A 22,004-nucleotide genomic window follows, 5' to 3' on the forward strand; every position below is an offset into this window, starting at 1 on the left:
TTTCACAGCATCACATTGTGTAATATTGTGTCTCTAGTCTATATAACTAATGTGTTGTGACAAAAGAGTTGGTTAAGTGAAAAAGAGAATAAAAGGTGATTTCACAGCATCACATTGTGTAATATTGTGTCTCTAGTCTATATAACTAATGTGTTGTGACAAAAGAGTTGGCTAAGTGAAAAAGAGAATAAAAGGTGATTTCACAGCATCACATTGTGTAATATTGTGTCTCTAGTCTATATAACTAATGTGTTGTGACAAAAGAGTTGGTTAAGTGAAAAAGAGAATAAAAGGTGATTTCACAGCATCACATTGTGTAATATTGTGTCTCTAGTCTATATAACTAATGGGTTGTGACAAAAGAGTTGGTTAAGTGAAAAAGAGAATAAAAGGTGATTTCACAGCATCACATTGTGTAATATTGTGTCTCTAGTCTATATAACTAATGTGTTGTGACAAAAGAGTTGGTTAAGTGAAAAAGAGAATAAAAGGTGATTTCACAGCATCACATTGTGTAATATTGTGTCTCTAGTCTATATAACTAATGTGTTGTGACAAAAGAGTTAGCTAAGTGAAAAAGAGAATAAAAGGTAATTTCACAGCATCACATTGTGTAATATTGTGTCTCTAGTCTATATAACTAATGTGTTGTGACAAAAGAGTTAGCTAAGTGAAAAAGAGAATAAAAGGTAATTTCACAGCATCACATTGTGTAATATTGTGTATCTAGTCTATATAACTAATGTGTTGTGACAAAAGAGTTGGCTAAGTGAAAGACAATAAAAGGTGATTTCACAGCATCACATTGTGTAATATTGTGTGTCTAGTCTATATAACTAATGTGTTGTGACAAAAGAGTTGGTTAAGTGAAAAAGAGAATAAAAGGTGATTTCACAGCATCACATTGTGTAATATTGTGTCTCTAGTCTATATAACTAATGTGTTGTGACAAAAGAGTTTGCTAAGTGAAAAAGAGAATAAAAGGTGATTTCACAGCATCACATTGTGTAATATTGTGTCTCTAGTCTATATAACTAATGTGTTGTGACAAAAGAGTTGGCTAAGTGAAAAAGAGAATAAAAGGTGATTTCACAGCATCACATTGTGTAATATTGCGTCTCTAGACTATATAACTAATGTGTTGTGACAAAAGAGTTGGTTAAGTGAAAAAGAGAATAAAAGGCGATTTCACAGCATCACATTGTGTAATATTGTGTCTCTAGTCTATATAACTAATGTGTTGTGACAAAAGAGTTGGTTAAGTGAAAGAGAATAAAAGGTGATTTCACAGCATCACATTGTGTAATATTGTGTCTCTAGTCTATATAACTAATGTGTTGTGACAAAAGAGTTGGTTAAGTGAAAAAGAGAATAAAAGGTGATTTCACAGCATCACATTGTGTAATATCGTGTCTCTAGTCTATATAACTAATGTGTTGTGACAAAAGAGTTGGTTAAGTGAAAAAGAGAATAAAAGGTGATTTCACAGCATCACATTGTGTAATATTGTGTCTCTAGTCTATATAACTAATGTGTTGTGACAAAAGAGTTGGTTAAGTGAAAGAGAATAAAAGGTGATTTCACAGCATCACATTGTGTAATATTGTGTCTCTAGTCTATATAACTAATGTGTTGTGACAAAAGAGTTGGTTAAGTGAAAAAGAGAATAAAAGGTGATTTCACAGCATCACATTGTGTAATATTGTGTCTCTAGTCTATATAACTAATGTGTTGTGACAAAAGAGTTGACTAAGTGAAAAAGAGAATAAAAGGTGATTTCACAGCATCACATTGTGTAATATTGTGTCTCTAGTCTATATAACTAATGTGTTGTGACAAAAGAGTTAGTTAAGTGAAAAAGAGAATAAAAGGTGATTTCACAGCATCACATTGTGTAATATTGTGTCTCTAGTCTATATAACTAATGTGTTGTGACAAAAGAGTTGGTTAAGTGAAAAAGAGAATAAAAGGTGATTTCACAGCATCACATTGTGTAATATTGTGTCTCTAGTCTATATAACTAATGTGTTGTGACAAAAGAGTTGGCTAAGTGAAAAAGAGAATAAAAGGTGATATCACAGCATCACATCGTGTAATATTGTGTCTCTAGTCTATATAACTAATGTGTTGTGACAAAAGAGTTGGCTAAGTGAAAAAGAGAATAAAAGGTGATTTCACAGCATCACATTGTGTAATATTGTGTCTCTAGTCTATATAACTAATGTGTTGTGACAAAAGAGTTGGCTAAGTGAAAAAGAGAATAAAAGGTGATTTCACAGCATCACATTGTGTAATATTGTGTCTCTAGTCTATATAACTAATGTGTTGTGACAAAAGAGTTGACTAAGTGAAAAAGAGAATAAAAAGGTGATATCACAGCATCACATTGGGTAATATTGTGTCTCTAGTCTATATAACTAATGTGTTGTGACAAAAGAGTTGGCTAAGTGAAAAAGAGAATAAAAGGTGATTTCACAGCATCACATTGTATAATATTGTGTCTCTAATCTATATAACTAATGTGTTGTGACAAAAGAGTTGGTTAAGTGAAAAAGAGAATAAAAGGTGACTTCACAGCATCACATTGTGTAATATTGCGTCTCTAGTCTATATAACTAATGTGTTGTGACAAAAGAGTTAGCTAAGTGAAAAAGAGAATAAAAGGTGATTTCACAGCATCACATTGTGTAATATTGTGTCTCTAGTCTATATAACTAATGTGCTGTGACAAAAGAGTTGGATAAGTGAAAAAGAGAATAAAAGGTGATTTCACAGCATCACATTGTGTAATATTGTGTCTCTAGTCTATATAACTAATGTGTTGTGACAAAAGAGTTAGCTAAGTGAAAAAGAGAATAAAAGGTGATTTCACAGCATCACATTGTGTAATATTGTGTCTCTAGTCTATATAACTAATGTGTTGTGACAAAAGAGGCCTCGCTTCCATTGAGTCGTTAAAAATGGAGCCATAAGCTACCGAAGCGGCCGACAGCTAAAAGTAATTTACGCTCCATTTTAGTACCAGGTTTCCATTGAAATATTTTGCGGATAGCGCGCAGTCGCTCTTTTCGTGTAGCTGTAAGTTAACGTTGTGTTAACGCTTCCATCTGATGTCGGATTTCTTGAAAATCAATTAGTTGCTAAGGTAACAAGACCTTACGCTATAGAATTTACGTTTAACGTCTGTGCTCCTTACCGGTAATCACCTCTCAAGAAAAATAAAAAAACACTTATCCATATTTTTAATAATCAAATACTATTTTTTAATATAATTATATTTACCACTTCATAAATATAAGTAATATGTATTGCTGCCCTAGGCATAGGTCTAGTTTGCATTCTGTAGATATGTTCTTGCATATATTATTATATTTAAATATATACTGATATTTCTATTAGAATATAAGTTAAACTATTTCTATACATGAGACAACAATAAATATTACTTATAACAATTTATTTCTACATTAAAACACTTGCATTATTTGCAAGTTTTATAATTTCAATAGAAAATAGGTCTCAAAAAGCACAATTTTCCTCTTTTACACCTAGTTGAGCTGGGTGTAATATTTCTCAATGTATCGACAGCCTCCAACAGTATATTAACGGTTTGCGCTTTCATTGGAAACCTGGTATAATTTATTGATTAACAGCTTCTATTACTTTCTATGGGACGCAAAGATTTTTTCGGCAGCCGGAGTTCAGCTGCCGATATTGAGGTATAACGCGCCATTGGAAACCGTCGATAAACGATATTGCTTTTTACAGTATATTTAACGGTTTGCGAGTGCACGCAAACTGAATTAAGACTCAATGGAAGCGAGGCCAGAGTTGGCTAAGTGAAAAAGAGAATAAAAGGTGATTTCACAGCATCACATTGTGTAATATTGTGTCTCTAGTCTATATAACTAATGTGTTGTGACAAAAGAGTTGGTTAAGTGGAAAAGAGAATAAAAGGTGACTTCACAGCATCACATTGTGTAATATTGTGTCTCTAGTCTATATAACTAATGTGTTGTGACAAAAGAGTTGGTTAAGTGAAAAAGAGAATAAAAGGTGATTTCACAGCATCACATTGTGTAATATTGTGTCTCTAGTCTATATAACTAATGTGTTGTGACAAAAGAGTTGGTTAAGTGAAAAAGAGAATAAAAGGTGATTTCACAGCATCACATTGTGTAATATTGTGTCTCTAGTCTATATAACTTATGTGTTGTAACAAAAGAGTTGACTAAGTGAGGGGGAAAAAGCCCCCCCTTCTCCCACCTATCTACTCCTATACCAACCCAAAGCCTAGTCTATTCTATTTTATCTTCTCTTTCCTGTCTCTCCTTCCAGGAGTTTAATAGATTCCAGGAATTGATAGATTTCGTCCTTACTGCTAAAGATCTTTACCCTATCCTGTAAATAAGCTTTGATCTTATAGCAGGGAAAATTACAAAGGCTTTAAATCCTTTTTTATTTAACTCTTTGGAGGCTGGGATCAGCTCTTTTCTTACTTTACTTGTCTGTGTAATCTTGATTGATAGTGATCTTTTCTCCCTTGAACTGTAAGTTTGTAGTTTGTTTACAAGTACTAAAAAAAGTGATTTCATTTGAAAGTTCAAAGTCTTTACTATCACTGGTCTAGGGAAGTCTCTGGTGAAGTTATTACTTCTCATTATATGGATTCTATGTGCTCTTTCTAGCTAGGTAACTGGTTTTCTTTAAGTGTAATTAGTGCTTCTGGTTTAACTGTTTTAGCAATCGCTAGTACTCTTAGATTATTTTGCCTTGAGAGATTCTCTAGTTCTCAAGTTGCAGTTCAGGCAGGCAAAGGTTAATCCAAAAAGTTGTCAGGCAAAGCAGAGATCAAGTTAGAGTTCAGGCAAGCACAAGATAACATAGGAAAAATGTACCCAGGATACAGATGAATCCAACAAACAGGCAGTGAGGATCTGAGATGCTGGAAATTTAAAGACCCGTCTGACATTATCAGAATGGGCCGGCACAGAGAGACTGCATCACGTTGCTAGGCAACATGATGCAGCAAGCAGAGAACAGATCCAAGAGCGATGGCGGCATGGTTGGAAGCGGCAGATCGTGACAATACCTCTAACCCTACAAATGAGAAGTGGGACAGGTATATCCTAGCTAAATCAGAAAGAGAGCTATTTAAAAAGCAAGAGTTATATCAAGAAGATATAAGAGTTAGAGCACAGTAAAATTAAAGCACGTAAAGTCTGCCCAATATTGTTCTAGGATTATTAGAACTGAACAAAATAATAATATGATTGAGGCAAACAAAAAATCAAGGTGTAATATATACTGATACTACAGATATTAGTAATTCATTGCTTGAGTAATATAAATATATCTATACTACATGTGAGGTAAATGAACTGAATAGAAAGATATTTTGGGACAAAATATCTTTGCCCTAGATTTATTCTGATGATTTGCAATTCCTGAATCAAAAGTATATCCATAAAAGAAATACAGACATCGATTAAACATGCAAAATTTAAAAAAAGCATCGGGCCTGGAACAACTCTATATGGAATTTTACAAAATGATGCCAGATGTCATTATACCTACCTTAGTTAAATGAATACTACTGTTGTAAGAATATATGTAACCAACCTGCCTCTATTTTATATCTATTCAGCCATTCTGCACTAACACTGAGCTGTTGTTTTGTCAAACTTAGTCTGCTGACATCTGTTCTTAGATACATAAAGAACATTTTTATCTGGTTGTTAATCATAACCATGCCTTTTCTAGCATTAACATAGTCTCATTTTATTCAGTCTTATCTTTTTAACAAGGTCAGCATTTCTGTAACCATGCCTTTTCTAGTGTAAAGGGCCAGTGCAGTCACCTGAAAAAATGTGATAGACAGAGAGTTAAAGCATCAACTGTGCAGAATACATATATATTAATATTTTTCAAAAGTACATTTGTAAAAATATAATTTTACATTTGCCGCTCCTGTGTATTTTTACAACAATGCTGACACTCCCTAAAGAAAGGGCTGAGCTGAAAGAGAAGTTAGCGCGCCTCCCCCCTCCAATAACAAATTCTATATGTAAATAAGTCACGTACAGATGTGAATAACTATGATGTGAAGCACTATGTGCTGAGGTGGACAAAATACTGGCTCTGAGCAGTCCAAGGCTCAGGGCTGATACCGGGAGAGCAGAGCGAGTGGAGGTTGCTACTTCAGTAGAGGCTGAGCTCCCGAGGTCTAGGATAGTAAGCAGAGAGGCTGATTGAGCAGTGAGAGACAACTGCTGTAAGTGCAGGGACCACAAGACATCTGCTGTTTCCAGCTCCTACAAAGCCCCTGTATCCTAATGCTGCTGGTACACAAATCAATATAAGTGGGATTATCGCGGCTATCGCACCTAAGAGACCGTCAGGTCAGAGTGTGGACATCCAGAAGCTAACTCTGCCTACACATCAATAATCTAACTTTTGGAGTATGCCTCCAGAAGCACTGTGCACCTCCACATCTATGAAAGACGTACATCACAGGCAGCATTCTTTGCCCAGTAGCAGACTTTTTCATAGAAGCGGCGGTGCACAGTGCTGCTGCAAGCTTTCTCCAATAGTTAGATTATTGATGTGTAGGCAGAGTTAGCTTCTGGATGTCCACACTCTGACCCTGCCGGTCTCTTAGTTTGGATAGCCACGATAATCCCACTTATATTGATTTGTGTACCAGCAGCACTAGGATACAGGGGCTTTGTAGGAGCTGGAAACAGCAGATGTCTTGCAGTCCCTGCCCTTACAGCAGTTGTCTCTCACTGCTCAAGTGCTTCTGTTTACCATCTTGGGCACTCATGCCATGGGATCACCACCACCGGTCTAACGTTTGTAGAAAATAAATGAGCAAAATGCAGCCTATAGGTTACCAGTTTGCTAAACAACCCCTGGTAATTACATCTAGTTTTAGTAATTGCTTACGAAAATGGCGATCACACCTGTCAACTCTCCCTTAAACAACGTCTGTTAGCTACTAAAGGCCTGTTCTTATATGCAGAGTGCCTGTGTGTTTGGTACCCTTTACAAAGAATAACAGAAGAAAAGTAATCACTGCTGAACACGGATGCGCATTTATTGAGTGCTGGTCTGTGTTCACTCTAGCAGTGACGTCACCATGGGGGCTGGAACATGTGCTCCTGTGGCCGCACGGCCCCAAAAAAAACCAAACAGGTATTGTTATGAGCGGCTTAAAATGGATCTTTACAAAAATAAAAGACTTGGTTATAAAACTATTTAGTAAAAAAGCGACATACACATAGGTTTAGTTTTGATTGTTAATTATATTAAAAATAGGTCTTGATTTGGGTAAACTGTCCCTTTAACATAGTCTCATTTTATTCAGTCTTATCTTTTTAACAAGGTCAGCATTTCCCAGTTTTTGGTTCTTTACATAAACAATCTTATGTCTAAAGTTCTGTAACTTTCCACTGATTATGTTGCAATAAGGGGGCGTGTATGAAGCAATTTACAATATATGTGATGTATACTATATAACCACAGCACTGTTAATAATAAACAGAGCAGACTTGGGCTATATTCTGTGTGCATGTCTGATTTTGTTCTCCAAGGCCTTGTATGGTGGATTATTATCCTCTACTATAACTTTAATTTTTAAGAGAAATACCCATAATCCCCCTCATTTTATGGACCCTTCTACTTAATAAAAAAATAATACAAACTTTTAATGTATAACATTGCAAAGAGATTGAAAAAAAAAAATGAAACCTCTTGATTCATATTTCTCAATCTGGGTTTATGGTGGGTAGAAATCCTGTGAAAAATATACGTAAAGACTTTTTAGTTTTAGATCATCACTGGAATAAACCAACTACAAATAAATCACATCATAAGTTCGATTCTGCTCTATTGACAACCAAGGGTAAAAAGGCATTCAACTCCATAGAATGGGATTATGTTTATTCTACTTGAGATCATTGTAGATTTAAAGGCCACTTCTGCAATGTTCTACACTTATTATACAAAAATCCCTTTTCAAATTTATTGACTAACAGACTTGCCCCACCTAAAATAAAATATTTTTATTGAAAGGGACAAGACAAGGGTTTCCACTCTCTCCTTTCCTCTTCAATATTCCTATTGATCCATTAGCTATTTATCTATGACAGATAATGAAAAGTATCCATATAAGGGGTTAGAATTTAGTATTATCTTTTTACACTGACAATTGAATGATCTTTCTGAGTGCAACTCAGCATAGCATCCCTTTATTTTAGAAGTTATTCAGGAATACAGTTTGTTCTCAGGATACAAAATTAATTTTGATAAAACTGATATACAGGGAGTGCAGAATTATTAGGCAAATGAGTATTTTGACCACATCATCCTCTTTATGCATGTTGTCTTACTCCAAGCTGTATAGGCTCGAAAGCCTACTACTAATTAAGCATATTAGGTGATGTGCATCTCTGTAATGAGAAGGGGTGTGGTCTAATGACATCAACACCCTATATCAGGTGTGCATAATTATTAGGCAACTTCCTTTCCTTTGGCAAAATGGGTCAAAAGAAGGACTTGACAGGCTCAGAAACGTCAAAAATAGTGAGATATCTTGCAGAGGGATGCAGCACTCTTAAAATTGCAAAGCTTCTGAAGCGTGATCATCGAACAATCAAGCGTTTCATTCAAAATAGTCAACAGGGTCGCAAGAAGCGTGTGGAAAAACCAAGGCGCAAAATAACTGCCCATGAACTGAGAAAAGTCAAGCGTGCAGCTGCCAAGATGCCACTTGCCACCAGTTTGGCCATATTTCAGAGCTGCAACATCACTGGAGTGCCCAAAAGCACAAGGTGTGCAATACTCAGAGACATGGCCAAGGTAAGAAAGGCTGAAAGACGACCACCACTGAACAAGACACACAAGCTGAAACGTCAAGACTGGGCCAAGAAATATCTCAAGACTGATTTTTCTAAGGTTTTATGGACTGATGAAATGAGAGTGAGTCTTGATGGGCCAGATGGATGGGCCCGTGGCTGGATTGGTAAAGGGCAGAGAGCTCCAGTCCGACTCAGACGCCAGCAAGGTGGAGGTGGAGTACTGATTTGGGCTGGTATCATCAAAGATGAGCTTGTGGGGCCTTTTCGGGTTGAGGATGGAGTCAAGCTCAACTCCCAGTCCTACTGCCAGTTTCTGGAAGACACCTTCTTCAAGCAGTGGTACAGGAAGAAGTCTGCATCCTTCAAGAAAAACATGATTTTCATGCAGGACAATGCTCCATCACACGCGTCCAAGTACTCCACAGCGTGGCTAGCAAGAAAGGGTATAAAAGAAGAAAATCTAATGACATGGCCTCCTTGTTCACCTGATCTGAACCCCATTGAGAACCTGTGGTCCATCATCAAATGTGAGATTTACAAGGAGGGAAAACAGTACACCTCTCTGAACAGTGTCTGGGAGGCTGTGGTTGCTGCTGCACGCAATGTTGATGGTGAACAGATCAAAACACTGACAGAATCCATGGATGGCAGGCTTTTGAGTGTCCTTGCAAAGAAAGGTGGCTATATTGGTCACTGATTTGTTTTTGTTTTGTTTTTGAATGTCAGAAATGTATATTTGTGAATGTTGAGATGTTATATTGGTTTCACTGGTAAAAATAAATAATTGAAATGGGTATATATTTGTTTTTTGTTAAGTTGCCTAATAATTATGCACAGTAATAGTCACCTGCACACACAGATATCCCCCTAAAATAGCTAAAACTAAAAACAAACTAAAAACTACTTCCAAAATATTCAGCTTTGATATTAATGAGTTTTTTGGGTTCATTGAGAACATGGTTGTTGTTCAATAATAAAATTAATCCTCAAAAATACAACTTGCCTAATAATTCTGCACTCCCTGTAATGTGGATAACACTTTAAAGGGAGGTTATCTTAGTCACCCTTTAAAAGAGGTTGAACATATTAAGCAACTACAAATGATGCCAGATGTCTTTATGTGTACCTTAATAAAATAAATACTATTTTGAACAGGATTTGAAATCTTTATATTTTCCTTCCTCTACTATAATTTTTAATCTTAAGAAAGAGAAAGACCCAGAATCCCTTAATCTTTCAGATCCTTTTACTTAGTAAAAAAAGTATTACAAACTTTTAATGTAAAACATTGCAAAGAGATTGAAAAAAAATTTAAACTTCTTGATTCATATTGCTCAATCTGGCTTTATGCTTGGTAGAAATCCTGTGAAAAATATAGGTAAAGCCTTTTTAATTTTAGATCATCTTTGGAATAAACTAACTACTAAGAATTCACATTATAAGTTTGATTCTGTTTTATTGACAGCCAACGCTGAAAAGTAATTTTACTCCATAGAATGGGATTATATGTATTATACTTTAAATTCACAGACCTGAATATTTCAGCTGTCCCACTGGCCTCTGCAATCAGGTATCCTCTGGAAGATAGTTTCCCACCCACCCCGTCCCTTACCCCACCCCAAGCTCATTTCCTCATTTATAGATAGTCTCCCACACAACTTTCATTCTCCTAAACTGACAGCTGCACTGATCAGCACATCCTTCCATTCACTTAACCCTATAGAATACATACTCTCTCTCCCTACAAATAGCTATATATCCCACATTGATAGTATATACTTATTCTGTGAAGTCTTGCACATGCTCAGTATGAGCTGGTGATGTAAAAAGTGTAAATATAAAAAGACTGTGCACATTTTGTTAATGGAAGTAAATTGGAAAGTTGTTTAAAATTGCTGCTCTATCTGAATAATGAAAGTTTAATTTTGACTTGAGTGTCCCTTTAATCAGATCTCGCTTTGTGATATCTTGTTGTGAAACCTTGTTTAATGAAGATAACATTGTGACAAATTTAATAAGATATTGATTACCTAGAATATAATTTTATTAATTATCTGTTATTATTTAAAGTCATTTAAAGGTGCACAAATGCTGTAATAAATGAGATCAGTTTATTATTTTACCACTGATTGTATATAACTATGTAGATGATACAAAGAAACAGAAGCGCCACATGGCCTAGCACTGTGTATACTGTTGTAAGATGATATATGAGAAATTTGCACTCACATTTGATGATGCACCCCTCTTGGTGCAAATGGAGCAGGCTGGAATCTAACGGTCACCCAGCAGACGGCCTCCGGTGTGGCTCAAACTGTAATGGTTCAGGATGCGATATCACAGTATAAGAAGCACCAGATATCAGGTTTATAGTAGATAAAAACAACACCCTGTAAAGGATATAATGTAACAGGAGCCCACATGGCCACACACCCTCTCACTATATGGGACTTAAATATTTTTATTTTATTATATCATCCTGTTTATTATATTCAGTTGTTCACCTTTGTTACAGAGTGTTATAATAACTATATCACTGATTTCCATTAGCCCAAGGGCACCCCATATTTATTTATTCTTTTATATAACTATGTGTTTATCTCCTGCAACGTCAGCTCTAGAGCAGCACTGTAATACTGGGAGCTAGCTGATCATATATTGTGGGCCAATGACAAGAGGCAAATGTATGTAGCCACCTATCAGCAGTCAGCTCCCAGTAGTACAGTTCTGCTGCTGGGAATATGTACATATTCTTTTTCAGCAAAGGATATCAAAAGAAAAAAGTAAATTTGATAACAGAAGTGAAATTAAAAGGGTCTTAATATTACAAATTCTATCTGAATCATGAAATGTAATTTCCTATCCATTTAAGTACAGATAATGTCTGTGTATAAAGTCTTGCTGGTAATTAATAATCTGGGTTGGTGTAGGTTGGGGCGTTAATTTGATATTGTTTTAAGTACTGCTAAAGGGACAGTAAAGTGAAAATTAAACTTAAATATATTGGAAAAAATATGACATTTCCAACAACTTTCCAATATAATTATATTATCATTTGTGCTTAGTTCTCTTAGTATCCTTTGTTAAAGAGTAACCCTATGTGAACTCATGAGCATGCACGTGTCTTCAGACAGCAGAGTTTGCAACAACATTTATAGCATTGTTATACATAGTTACAAACACTGCTGCACAGAGTGCTAAATATATGTGCATGCCCCTAAGCTCATATCAGCCTCCTAGGTTTACTCTTTAACAAATTATACTAAAAGAACAAAGCAAATTAGATAACAGAAGTAAATTGGAAAGTTGGGAAAAATTGCTGCGCTGAATTATCAGTGTTTAACTTTCATTGTCAGATTTGGCTTCTGTATTTGATGATGTTTTCCTAATTATTCTGTGATATTGTGTTTTTAATTATACAAAAAACACAAAATACTGGTCTGGATTACAATCACTTTTTATTTGCAGGAAGAACCATTACATCATTATATAGTCAAAAGGAGCATTACATGATATCTGCACCTAATGGTATAAATATACCTAACCTAACCTCTTCTAGCCTGCTCTCCTTCATGTTTGTCTCTCCCATGCCACAGCCACTGCCCTGCCCCCCGCCTCTCCCACCTCCCAGCACCTATTTAATGGAAGTTGCTGCGGGACCGTGTGCGGCGCTGGCGCGCCAAAGGCAAGCCCGTCCGCACCTGGACCGCATCCAGTGCCACTAACCCTGGCTCCCACAACCACTTCTCCTCCCTCTGAACAACAAACTTGCCAGTTACCTCTCACGCCTTCTCCTCCCTCAGAACCACTAACCTGCCAGTCACCTCACGCAAAAACAACCGCAACCACCTCAACTGCATCCACGCCCTCCCCTCAACAGACTACACACAGAATTAAAACCCCTACTGAAAAAACCCACGGCTGACCCAATGATCCGAAGAACTACCGCCCAATCTCTTTGCTCCCCTTTGCGGCCAAAGTCATCGAGAAGTCCATCAACACGTAACTCGTTGACTACATTGAAGCCAACCACACCCTGGACCCCTCCCAATTTTCAGGAGCAACCACAGCACCGAGACCGCCCTCCTCGCCACCAAAGACAACATCCTCGCCCCACTCGACCAAGGAGAGACCACCGCCCTCATTCTCCTAGACCTCTCAGCAGCATTCGAAACTGTCTCCCACCTCACCCTCTGCAACCGACTACACTATGCCGGCATACGCGACAAAGCCCTGGAATGGATCACCTCCTTCCTCAGCGGCAGAACCCAGAAAGTTAGACTCCCACCCTTCACCTCCAAGCCCACAGAAATCAGCTGTGGTGTACCCCAAGGCTTTTCTCTGAGCCCCACCCTATTACAACATCTACATGGCCCCTCTCTCCACCATCGCCCGACGACACAACCTCAACATCGTCTCCTACGCCGACGACACCCAGCTAATCATCTCACTCACCAGTGACCCCACCACCGCCAAGAGAAACGTCCACGAAGGGCTGACAGCAGTCGCCATCTGGATGTACTACAACTGCCTAAAGCTGAATGCAGACAAGACCGAAGTCCTCCTCCTCATTCCCACCACATCCGCTTGGAATAACTCCTGGTGGCCCATAGCCCGCAGACACCCTGCAACCCCCACCGACCATGCACGAAATCTAGGCGTCATCCTGGACTCATCGCTCTCCATGGACCGGCAAATCAACGCCATCTCTTCTGCATGCTTCCACACACTTCACCTGCTGCGAAAGATCTTCAAATGGATCCCAACCAAGACCAGGAAGACTGTCACTCACGCCCTCGTCAGCAGCCGACTGGACAATGGTAACGCACTCTACGCCGGCACCACCATCAAGCTCCAAAAGAGACTACAGCACATCCAGAACTCCTCGGCCAGACTAATCCTTGACATCCCTCGTCAATGCCACATCACCAAATACCTGCGGGACCTGCACTGGCTCCCCATCAACAAAAGAATAACCTTCAAGCTTCTCACCCACGCATTCAAGGCTCTCCACAACATCGGTCCCGAATACTTGAACCACCGCGTTACCTTCTACACCCCTGCCAGACAACTTTGATCAGCCGACCAAGCACTCGCTGTCATCCCCCGCATCAGGAAAACCACAGCGGGAGGCAGATCCTTCTCTCACCTGGCTGCCAAGACTTGGAACACCCCCCCCCCCCGCTGCACCTTAGACAAGCTACCACCTTAACTAAGTTCAGAAAGGACCTCAAGACCTGGCTCTTCGACTGAACTGCAACCCTCAGCGCCTTGAGACCCTTACGGGTGAATAGCCGTGCTTTACAAGAACCCAGTAGATAGATAGACTTGTGCTCTTGATACAAAGGGATTTATCAAATATAGAATGTTCTCCTTTAGTTATAGTAGCCATTTAAATTAAACTGATTATGATCACGTATGTTACTGATAGTGTCTCATGAAATAAAATCAGTTTCCCCTCAGTAATTCCTCTGGTATATAACATATACAATGCTAAGCATCTATTGCTATAAGAAAAGGTTTATCCACATGATGTGCACATTAAATATATCTCCCAGATGTCAATCATTTGAGACTGATCTTGTTTATTTAAGTTTCTAAAGCTCTATTCATATAAAAACTGCTTTATTCTGTCAATGTAACTATTTTCTCCCCTATGTGAACTAAACATACAACTCCTAACACTGACATATTAATAAACAACACTGAGGTGCTTTGGTGGTCAATGGTTGTGTAAACTGGTCAGTACGAGGACAGATCTATATATTCCTGTGTGGTGTTTGTATTCTATCACATTGATATGAGAGAAACTGAGGTGCACATATATAGAGGAACAAAGGACAGCAGGAGAGCACTTCCAATCTGGGGGTTTTATAACTGGGATTTAGAAAGTATTATTTACAATATTATCCTTTTTGATGCTTCTATTTAGAGAGTTTGTAAAGTTTATTTGTGTGTAAATATTTGGTGTTTTGTGATCCTGGATTTCAATAAAAAAACTTTTTCCACTTTCTAAACATGTGAAAGGTTTCTTCCCTTGTGAATCCTTTCATGCTTTTTCAGATGAATCATTTCTGTAAAACGTTTTCCACACTCTGTACATGTGAAAGACTTTTCCCCTGTGTGACTCCTTTCATGTTTTCTCAGACTACTATTTTCTGTAAAACTTTTTCCACACTCTGTACATGTGTAAGGCTTTTCTCTGTGTGAATCCTTTCATGAGTTTTCAGACTACCCAGCTGTGTAAAACTTATTCCACACTCTGTACATGTGTAAGGCTTTTCCCCTGTGTGACTCCTTTCATGTTTTCTCAGACTACTCTTTCCTGTAAAACTTTTTTCACACTCTGTACATGTGAAAGGCTTTTCTCCTGTGTGAATCCTTTCATGAGTTTTCAGACTATACATTCGTGTAAAACTTTTTCCACACTCTGTACATGTGAAAGGCTTTTCTCCTGTGTGAATCCATTCATGAGTTTTCAGACAATCCATATGTGTAAAACTTTTTCCACACTCTGTACATGTGAAAGGCTTTACTCCTGTGTGAATCCTTTCATGAATTTTCAGAATATCCATCCGTGTAAAACTTTTTCCACACTCTGTACATGTGAAAGGCTTTTCTCTGTGAATCCTTTCATGTTTTCTCAGACTACTGTTTCCTATAAAACTTTTTCCACACTCTGTACATGTGAAAGGCTTTTCTCCTGTGTGAATCCTTTCATGAATTTTCAGACTATCCATTTGTGCAAAACTTTTTCCACACTCTGTACATGTGTAAGGCTTTTCCCCTGTGTGACTCCTTTCATGTTTATTCAGATCACTCTTTCCTGTAAAACTTTTTCCACACTCTGTACATGTGAAAGGCTTTTCTCTGTGAATCCTTTCATGTTTTCTCAGACTACTGTTTCCTATAAAACTTTTTCCACACTCTGTACATATGAAAAGTTTTTCTCCTGTGTGATTCTTTTTATGAGTTTTCAGATCATTCATTTGTGTAAAACTTTTTCCACACTCTGTACAGCTAAATGATTTCTCCCCTGTGTGGGTCCTTTCATGAGCTATAAGTTTTGTCATTTGTATTAAACATTTGTCACACTCAGTACATGTGTGTGGCTTCTCATCTGTGTGAATTTTGTGGTGTTCTAGGAGATGAAACTTATATCTAAAGCTTTTCTCACATTCTGTACATTTGAAAGGTCTCTCCTTTTTATGAATCATTTGGCTAGACTGTAGACTTTTCTCTTCTTTAAATTTTTTTGAAAACCCAGTAAATGTTTGTGGCTTATCCTCAGGGATAATCATTTCACTAGATAAGGCATAATTCTTGTCTTCTTGTTTGATGACTAAATTACTCTCTGTACATAATGATTGCTGCCCAGTTCCTGCCAATTCACCATCTCCTTTAAATATCTGCTGTGATTTCCCCAATGTTTGTGAGTATTCATTAGTGTCTAAAAATTTTGGAGTCTGTGGTATCATTCTGATGCTTCCTGTAGTGAGGGATGGATATGAACTATTCATCTGTTTGTCTACAAAGAAATAAAGAAAAATAACAATATTTATTATTTAGAATATAATTAATCTCAATAAAAAATCATATTCTTTTATACGCAACAAAATATCTTCCATTTTGTGTTTATTTTTAAATGTATTTACCTGTAAATCACAAATTTAAAAAATGATGACAAAGAATGTTGCATAATGTTCTCAGCCAGGGAACAAGTACATCTGTATTCTGGGCAAGAGAGGTGGCACCCACCATCCTCATTTAACATTGCACAAGCAACTGCACATACAGTGCTGCATGGCTCATGCTCAACAAGTTAGGTGAGAACATGATGTCTTAATTATCACAGACTATTAATCAGTGTGAGATGTTTTCAGAGGGTAAGAAGCAGAGATTTTACAATACTTTTAAGCTTTCAGCTGTGGTTGTTTATATAAACAGCCAAAAACATAATTTATGCTTACCTGATAAATTCCTTTCTCCTGTAGTGTGATCAGTCCACGGGTCATCATTACTTCTGGGATATTACTCCTCCCCAACAGGAAGTGCAAGAGGATTCACCCAGCAGAGCTGCCATATAGCTCCTCCCCTCTACGTCACTCCCAGTCATTCGACCAAGGACCAACGAGAAAGGAGAAGCCAAAGGGTGTAGTGGTGACTGGAGTATAATTTAAAAAATATTTACCTGCCGTAAAAAACAGGGCGGGCCGTGGACTGATCACACTACAGGAGAAAGGAATTTATCAGGTAAGCATAAATTATGTTTTCTCCTGTTAAGTGTGATCAGTCCACGGGTCATCATTACTTCTGGGATACCAATACCAAAGCAAAAGTACACGGATGACGGGAGGGATAGGCAGGCTCTTTATACAGAAGGAACCACTGCCTGAAGGACCTTTCTCCCAAAAATAGCCTCCGAGGAAGCAAAAGTGTCAAATTTGTAAAATTTGGAAAAAGTATGAAGCGAACACCAAGTTGCAGCCTTGCAAATCTGTTCAACAGAGGCCTCATTCTTAAAGGCCCAAGTGGAAGCCACAGCTCTAGTGGAATGAGCTGTAATTCTTTCAGGAGGCTGCTGTCCAGCAGTCTCATAAGCTAAACGAATTATGCTACGAAGCCAAAAAGAAAGAGAGGTAGCCTTGACCTCTCCTCTGACCAGAGTAAACGACAAACAGGGAAGACGTTTGTCGAAATTCTTTAGTTGCCTGTAAGTAAAATTTTAGGGCACAAACTACATCCAGATTGTGCAGAAGACGTTCCTTCTTCGAAGAAGGATTAGGACACAAGGATGGAACAACAATCTCTTGATTGATATTCCTGTTAGTGACTACCTTAGGTAAGAACCCAGGTTTAGTACGCAGAACTACCTTATCCGAATGAAAAATCAAATAAGGAGAATCACAATGTAAGGCTGATAACTCAGAGACTCTTCGAGCCGAGGAAATAGCCATTAAAAATAGAACTTTCCAAGATAACAACTTTATATCAATGGAATGAAGGGGTTCAAACGGAACGCCCTGTAAAACGTTAAGAACAAGGTTTAAACTCCATGGCGGAGCAACAGTTTTAAACACAGGCTTAATCCTGGCCAAAGCCTGACAAAAAGCCTGAACGTCTGGAACTTCTGACAGACGTTTGTGCAACAGAATGGACAGAGCTGAGATCTGTCCCTTTAAGGAACTAGCAGATAAACCCTTTTCTAAACCCTCTTGTAGAAAAGACAATATCCTAGGAATCCTAACCTTACTCCAAGAGTAACCTTTGGATTCGCACCAATATAGGTATTTACGCCATATCTTATGGTAAATCTTTCTGGTAACAGGCTTCCTAGCCTGTATTAAGGTATCAATAACTGACTCAGAAAAACCACGTTTTGATAAAATCAAGCGTTCAATTTCCAAGCAGTCAGCTTCAGAGAAGTTAGATTTTGATGTTTGAAAGGACCCTGTATCAGAAGGTCCTGTTTCAGAGGTAGAGACCAAGGTGGACAGGATGACATGTCCACCAGGTCTGCATACCAAGTCCTGCGTGGCCATGTAGGTGCTATTAGAATAACTGATGCTCTCTCCTGCTTGATTCTGGCAATCAATCGAGGAAGCATCGGGAAGGGTGGAAACACATAAGCCATCCTGAAGGTCCAAGGTGCTGTCAAGGCATCTATCAGGACCGCTCCCGGATCCCTGGATCTGGACCCGTAACGAGGAAGCTTGGCGTTCTGTCGAGACGCCATGAGATCTATCTCTGGTTTGCCCCAATGACGAAATATTTGGGCAAAGACCTCCGGATGAAGTTCCCACTCCCCCGGATGAAAAGTCTGACGACTTAAAAAATCCGCCTCCCAGTTCTCAACTCCCAGGATGTGGATTGCTGACAGGTGGCAAGAGTGAGACTCTGCCCAGCGAATTATCTTTGATACTTCCATCATTGCTAGGGAGCTTCTTGTCCCTCCCTGATGGTTGATGTAAGCTACAGTCGTGATGTTGTCCGACTGAAACCTGATGAACCCCCGAGTTGTCAACTGGGGCCAAGCCAGGAGGGCATTGAGAACTGCTCTCAATTCCAGAATGTTTATTGGTAGGAGACTCTCCTCCTGACTCCATTGTCCCTGAGCCTTCAGAGAATTCCAGACGGTGCCCCAACCTAGAAGGCTGGCGTCTGTTGTTACAATTGTCCAGTCTGGCCTGCTGAATGGCATCCCCCTGGACAGATGTGGCCGAGAAAGCCACCATAGAAGAGAATTTCTGGTCTCTTGATCCAGATTCAGAGAAGGGGACAAGTCTGAGTAATCCCCATTCCACTGACTTAGCATGCACAATTGCAGTGGTCTGAGGTGTAGGCGTGCAAAGGGTACTATGTCCATTGCCGCTACCATTAAGCCGATTACCTCCATGCATTGAGCCACTGACGGGTGTTGAATGGAATGAAGGACACGGCATGCACTTTGAAGTTTTGTTAACCTGTCTTCTGTCAGGTAAATTTTCATTTCTACAGAATCTATAAGAGTCCCCAGGAAGGGAACTCTTGTGAGTGGAAAGAGAGAACTTTTCTTTTCGTTCACCTTCCATCCATGCGACCTTAGAAATGCCAGTACTAACTCTGTATGAGACTTGGCAGTTTGAAAGCTTGAAGCTTGTATCAGAATGTCGTCTAGGTACGGAGCTACCGAAATTCCTCGCGGTCTTAGTACCGCCAGAAGAGCACCCAGAACCTTTGTGAAGATTCTTGGAGCTGTAGCCAATCCGAATGGAAGAGCTACAAACTGGTAATGCCTGTCTAGGAAGGCAAACCTTAGATACCGGTAATGATCTTTGTGAATCAGTATGTGAAGGTAAGCATCTTTTAAATCCACTGTGGTCATGTACTGACCCTTTTGGATCATGGGTAAAATTGTCCGAATAGTCTCCATTTTGAACGATGGAACTCTTAGGAATTTGTTTAGGATCTTTAAATCCAGGATTGGCCTGAAAGTTCCCTCTTTTTTGGGAACCACAAACAGATTTGAGTAAAACCCTTGTCCCTGTTCCGACCGTGGAACTGGATGGATTACTCCCATTAATAAAAGCTCTTGTACGCAGCGTAGAAACGCCTTTTTCTTTGTTTGGTTTGTTGACAACCTTGACAGATGAAATCTCTCTCTTGGAGGAGAGTATTTGAAGTCCAGAAGGTATCCCTGAGATATTATCTCTAGCGCCCAGGGATCCTGGACATCTCTTGCCCAAGCCTGGGCGAAGAGAGAAAGTCTGCCCCCCACTAGATCCGATCCCGGATCGGGGGCCCTCAATTCATGCTGTTTTAGGGGCAGCAGCAGGTTTCCTGGCCTGCTTGCCCTTGTTCCAGGACTGGTTAGGTCTCCAGCCTTGTCTGTAGCGAGCAACAGATCCTTCCTGTTTTGGAGCAGAGGAAGTTGATGCTGCTCCTGCTTTGAAATTCCGAAAGGAACGAAAATTAGACTGTCTAGCCTTAGGTTTGGCTCTGTCTTGAGGCAGGGCGTGGCCTTTACCTCCTGTAATGTCAGCGATAATTTCTTTCAAACCGGGCCCAAATAAGGTCTGCCCCTTGAAAGGTATATTAAGTAATTTAGACTTAGAAGTAACGTCAGCTGACCAGGATTTTAGCCACAGTGCTCTGCGCGCCTGAATGGCGAATCCGGAATTCTTAGCCGTAAGTTTAGTTAAATGTACTACGGCATCCGAAATGAATGAATTAGCTAGCTTAAGGACTCTAAGCTTGTCCGTAATCTCATCCAGAGTAGCTGAACTAATGGTCTCTTCCAGGGACTCAAACCAGAATGCCGCCGCAGCCGTGACCGGCGCAATGCATGCCAGGGGTTGCAATATAAAACCTTGTTGAACAAACATTTTCTTAAGGTAACCCTCCAACTTTTTATCCATTGGATCTGAAAAGGCACAGCTATCCTCCACCGGGATAGTGGTACGCTTAGCTAAAGTAGAAACTGCTCCTTCCACCTTAGGGACCGTTTGCCATAAGTCCCGTGTGGTGGTGTCTATTGGAAACATCTTTCTAAATATCGGAGGGGGTGAGAACGGCACACCGGGCCTATCCCACTCCTTAGTAACAATTTCAGTTAGTCTCTTAGATATAGGAAAAACGTCAGTACTCGATGGTACCGCAAAATATTTATCCAACCTACACATTTTCTCTGGTATTGCAACTGTGTTACAATCATTCAGAGCCGCCAACACCTCCCCTAGTAATACACAGAGGTTTTCCAGCTTAAATTTAAAATTTGAAATATCTGAATCCAATCTGTTTGCATCAGAACCGTCAGCCGCAGAAAGAAGCTCTCCGTCCTCATGTTCTGCAAGTTGTGACGCAGTATCTGGCATGGCCCTAGCATTATCAGCGCACTCTGTTCTCACCCCAGAGTGATCACGCTTGCCTCTTAGTTCTGGTAATTTAGCCAAAACTTCAGTCATAACAGTAGCCATATCCTGTAATGTTATTTGTAATGGCCGCCCAGATGTACTCGGCGCCACAATATCACGCACCTCCTGAGCGGGAGATGCAGGTACTGTCACGTGAGGCGAGTTAGTCGGCATAACTCTCCCCTCGTTGTTTGGTGAAATGTGTTCAATTTTTTACAGATTGACTTTTATTTAAAGTAGCATCAATACAGTTAGTACATAAATTTCTATTGGGCTCCACTTTGGCATTAGCACATATAGCACAGATGTCTTCCTCTGAATCAGACATGTTTAACACACTAGCAAATAAACTAGCAACTTGGAAATACTATTCAAGTAAAATACTATGATATGAAAACGTACTGTGCCTATAAGAAGCACAGAAAGAGTTATGACAGTTGAAAATTAATAAACTGAAAAGGTTACTGTTACGGTTACCCTTAGTCTCGCTGAGAGATGGACCGCTTAGTAGCCTGGATCCCTATTGCTAAAGAGGGGAGAAGCTGCTTTCCATAGTATTCTATATGAGTCTCGCAAATATAGAATAATCTCCCTTAGCTGCAGTACAGCTAGGATACCCTTCTGCCCACAAAAACGAGTCAACGCTGCGATTGAGGGTCAAACAAGAACTCAGGACTGGGATGCCCAGCCTGCTTTTTATTAAGGTTACATGCACACAGGGCACTCCCAGGGGGAGAGGGGGGGGAAGCAC

General features: G+C 39.2%; 1 protein-coding gene across 1 annotated transcript in view; it reads right to left on the reverse strand.

Annotated features, from left to right (window-relative positions):
* The window catches only part of LOC128660039 (oocyte zinc finger protein XlCOF6-like), a 172,514-nt gene that overhangs the window by 139,740 nt on the left and 10,770 nt on the right, over window positions 1-22,004 (reverse strand). Inside the window, exon 2 of the mRNA XM_053713635.1 lies at window positions 15,158-16,389. Coding sequence (XP_053569610.1) covers window positions 15,158-16,389 — 1,232 coding nt within the window. The remainder of the gene's footprint in view (window positions 1-15,157; window positions 16,390-22,004) is intronic.

The sequence above is a fragment of the Bombina bombina genome, chromosome 5 (assembly GCF_027579735.1).
Source record: "Bombina bombina isolate aBomBom1 chromosome 5, aBomBom1.pri, whole genome shotgun sequence".
Taxonomy (NCBI): domain Eukaryota; kingdom Metazoa; phylum Chordata; class Amphibia; order Anura; family Bombinatoridae; genus Bombina; species Bombina bombina.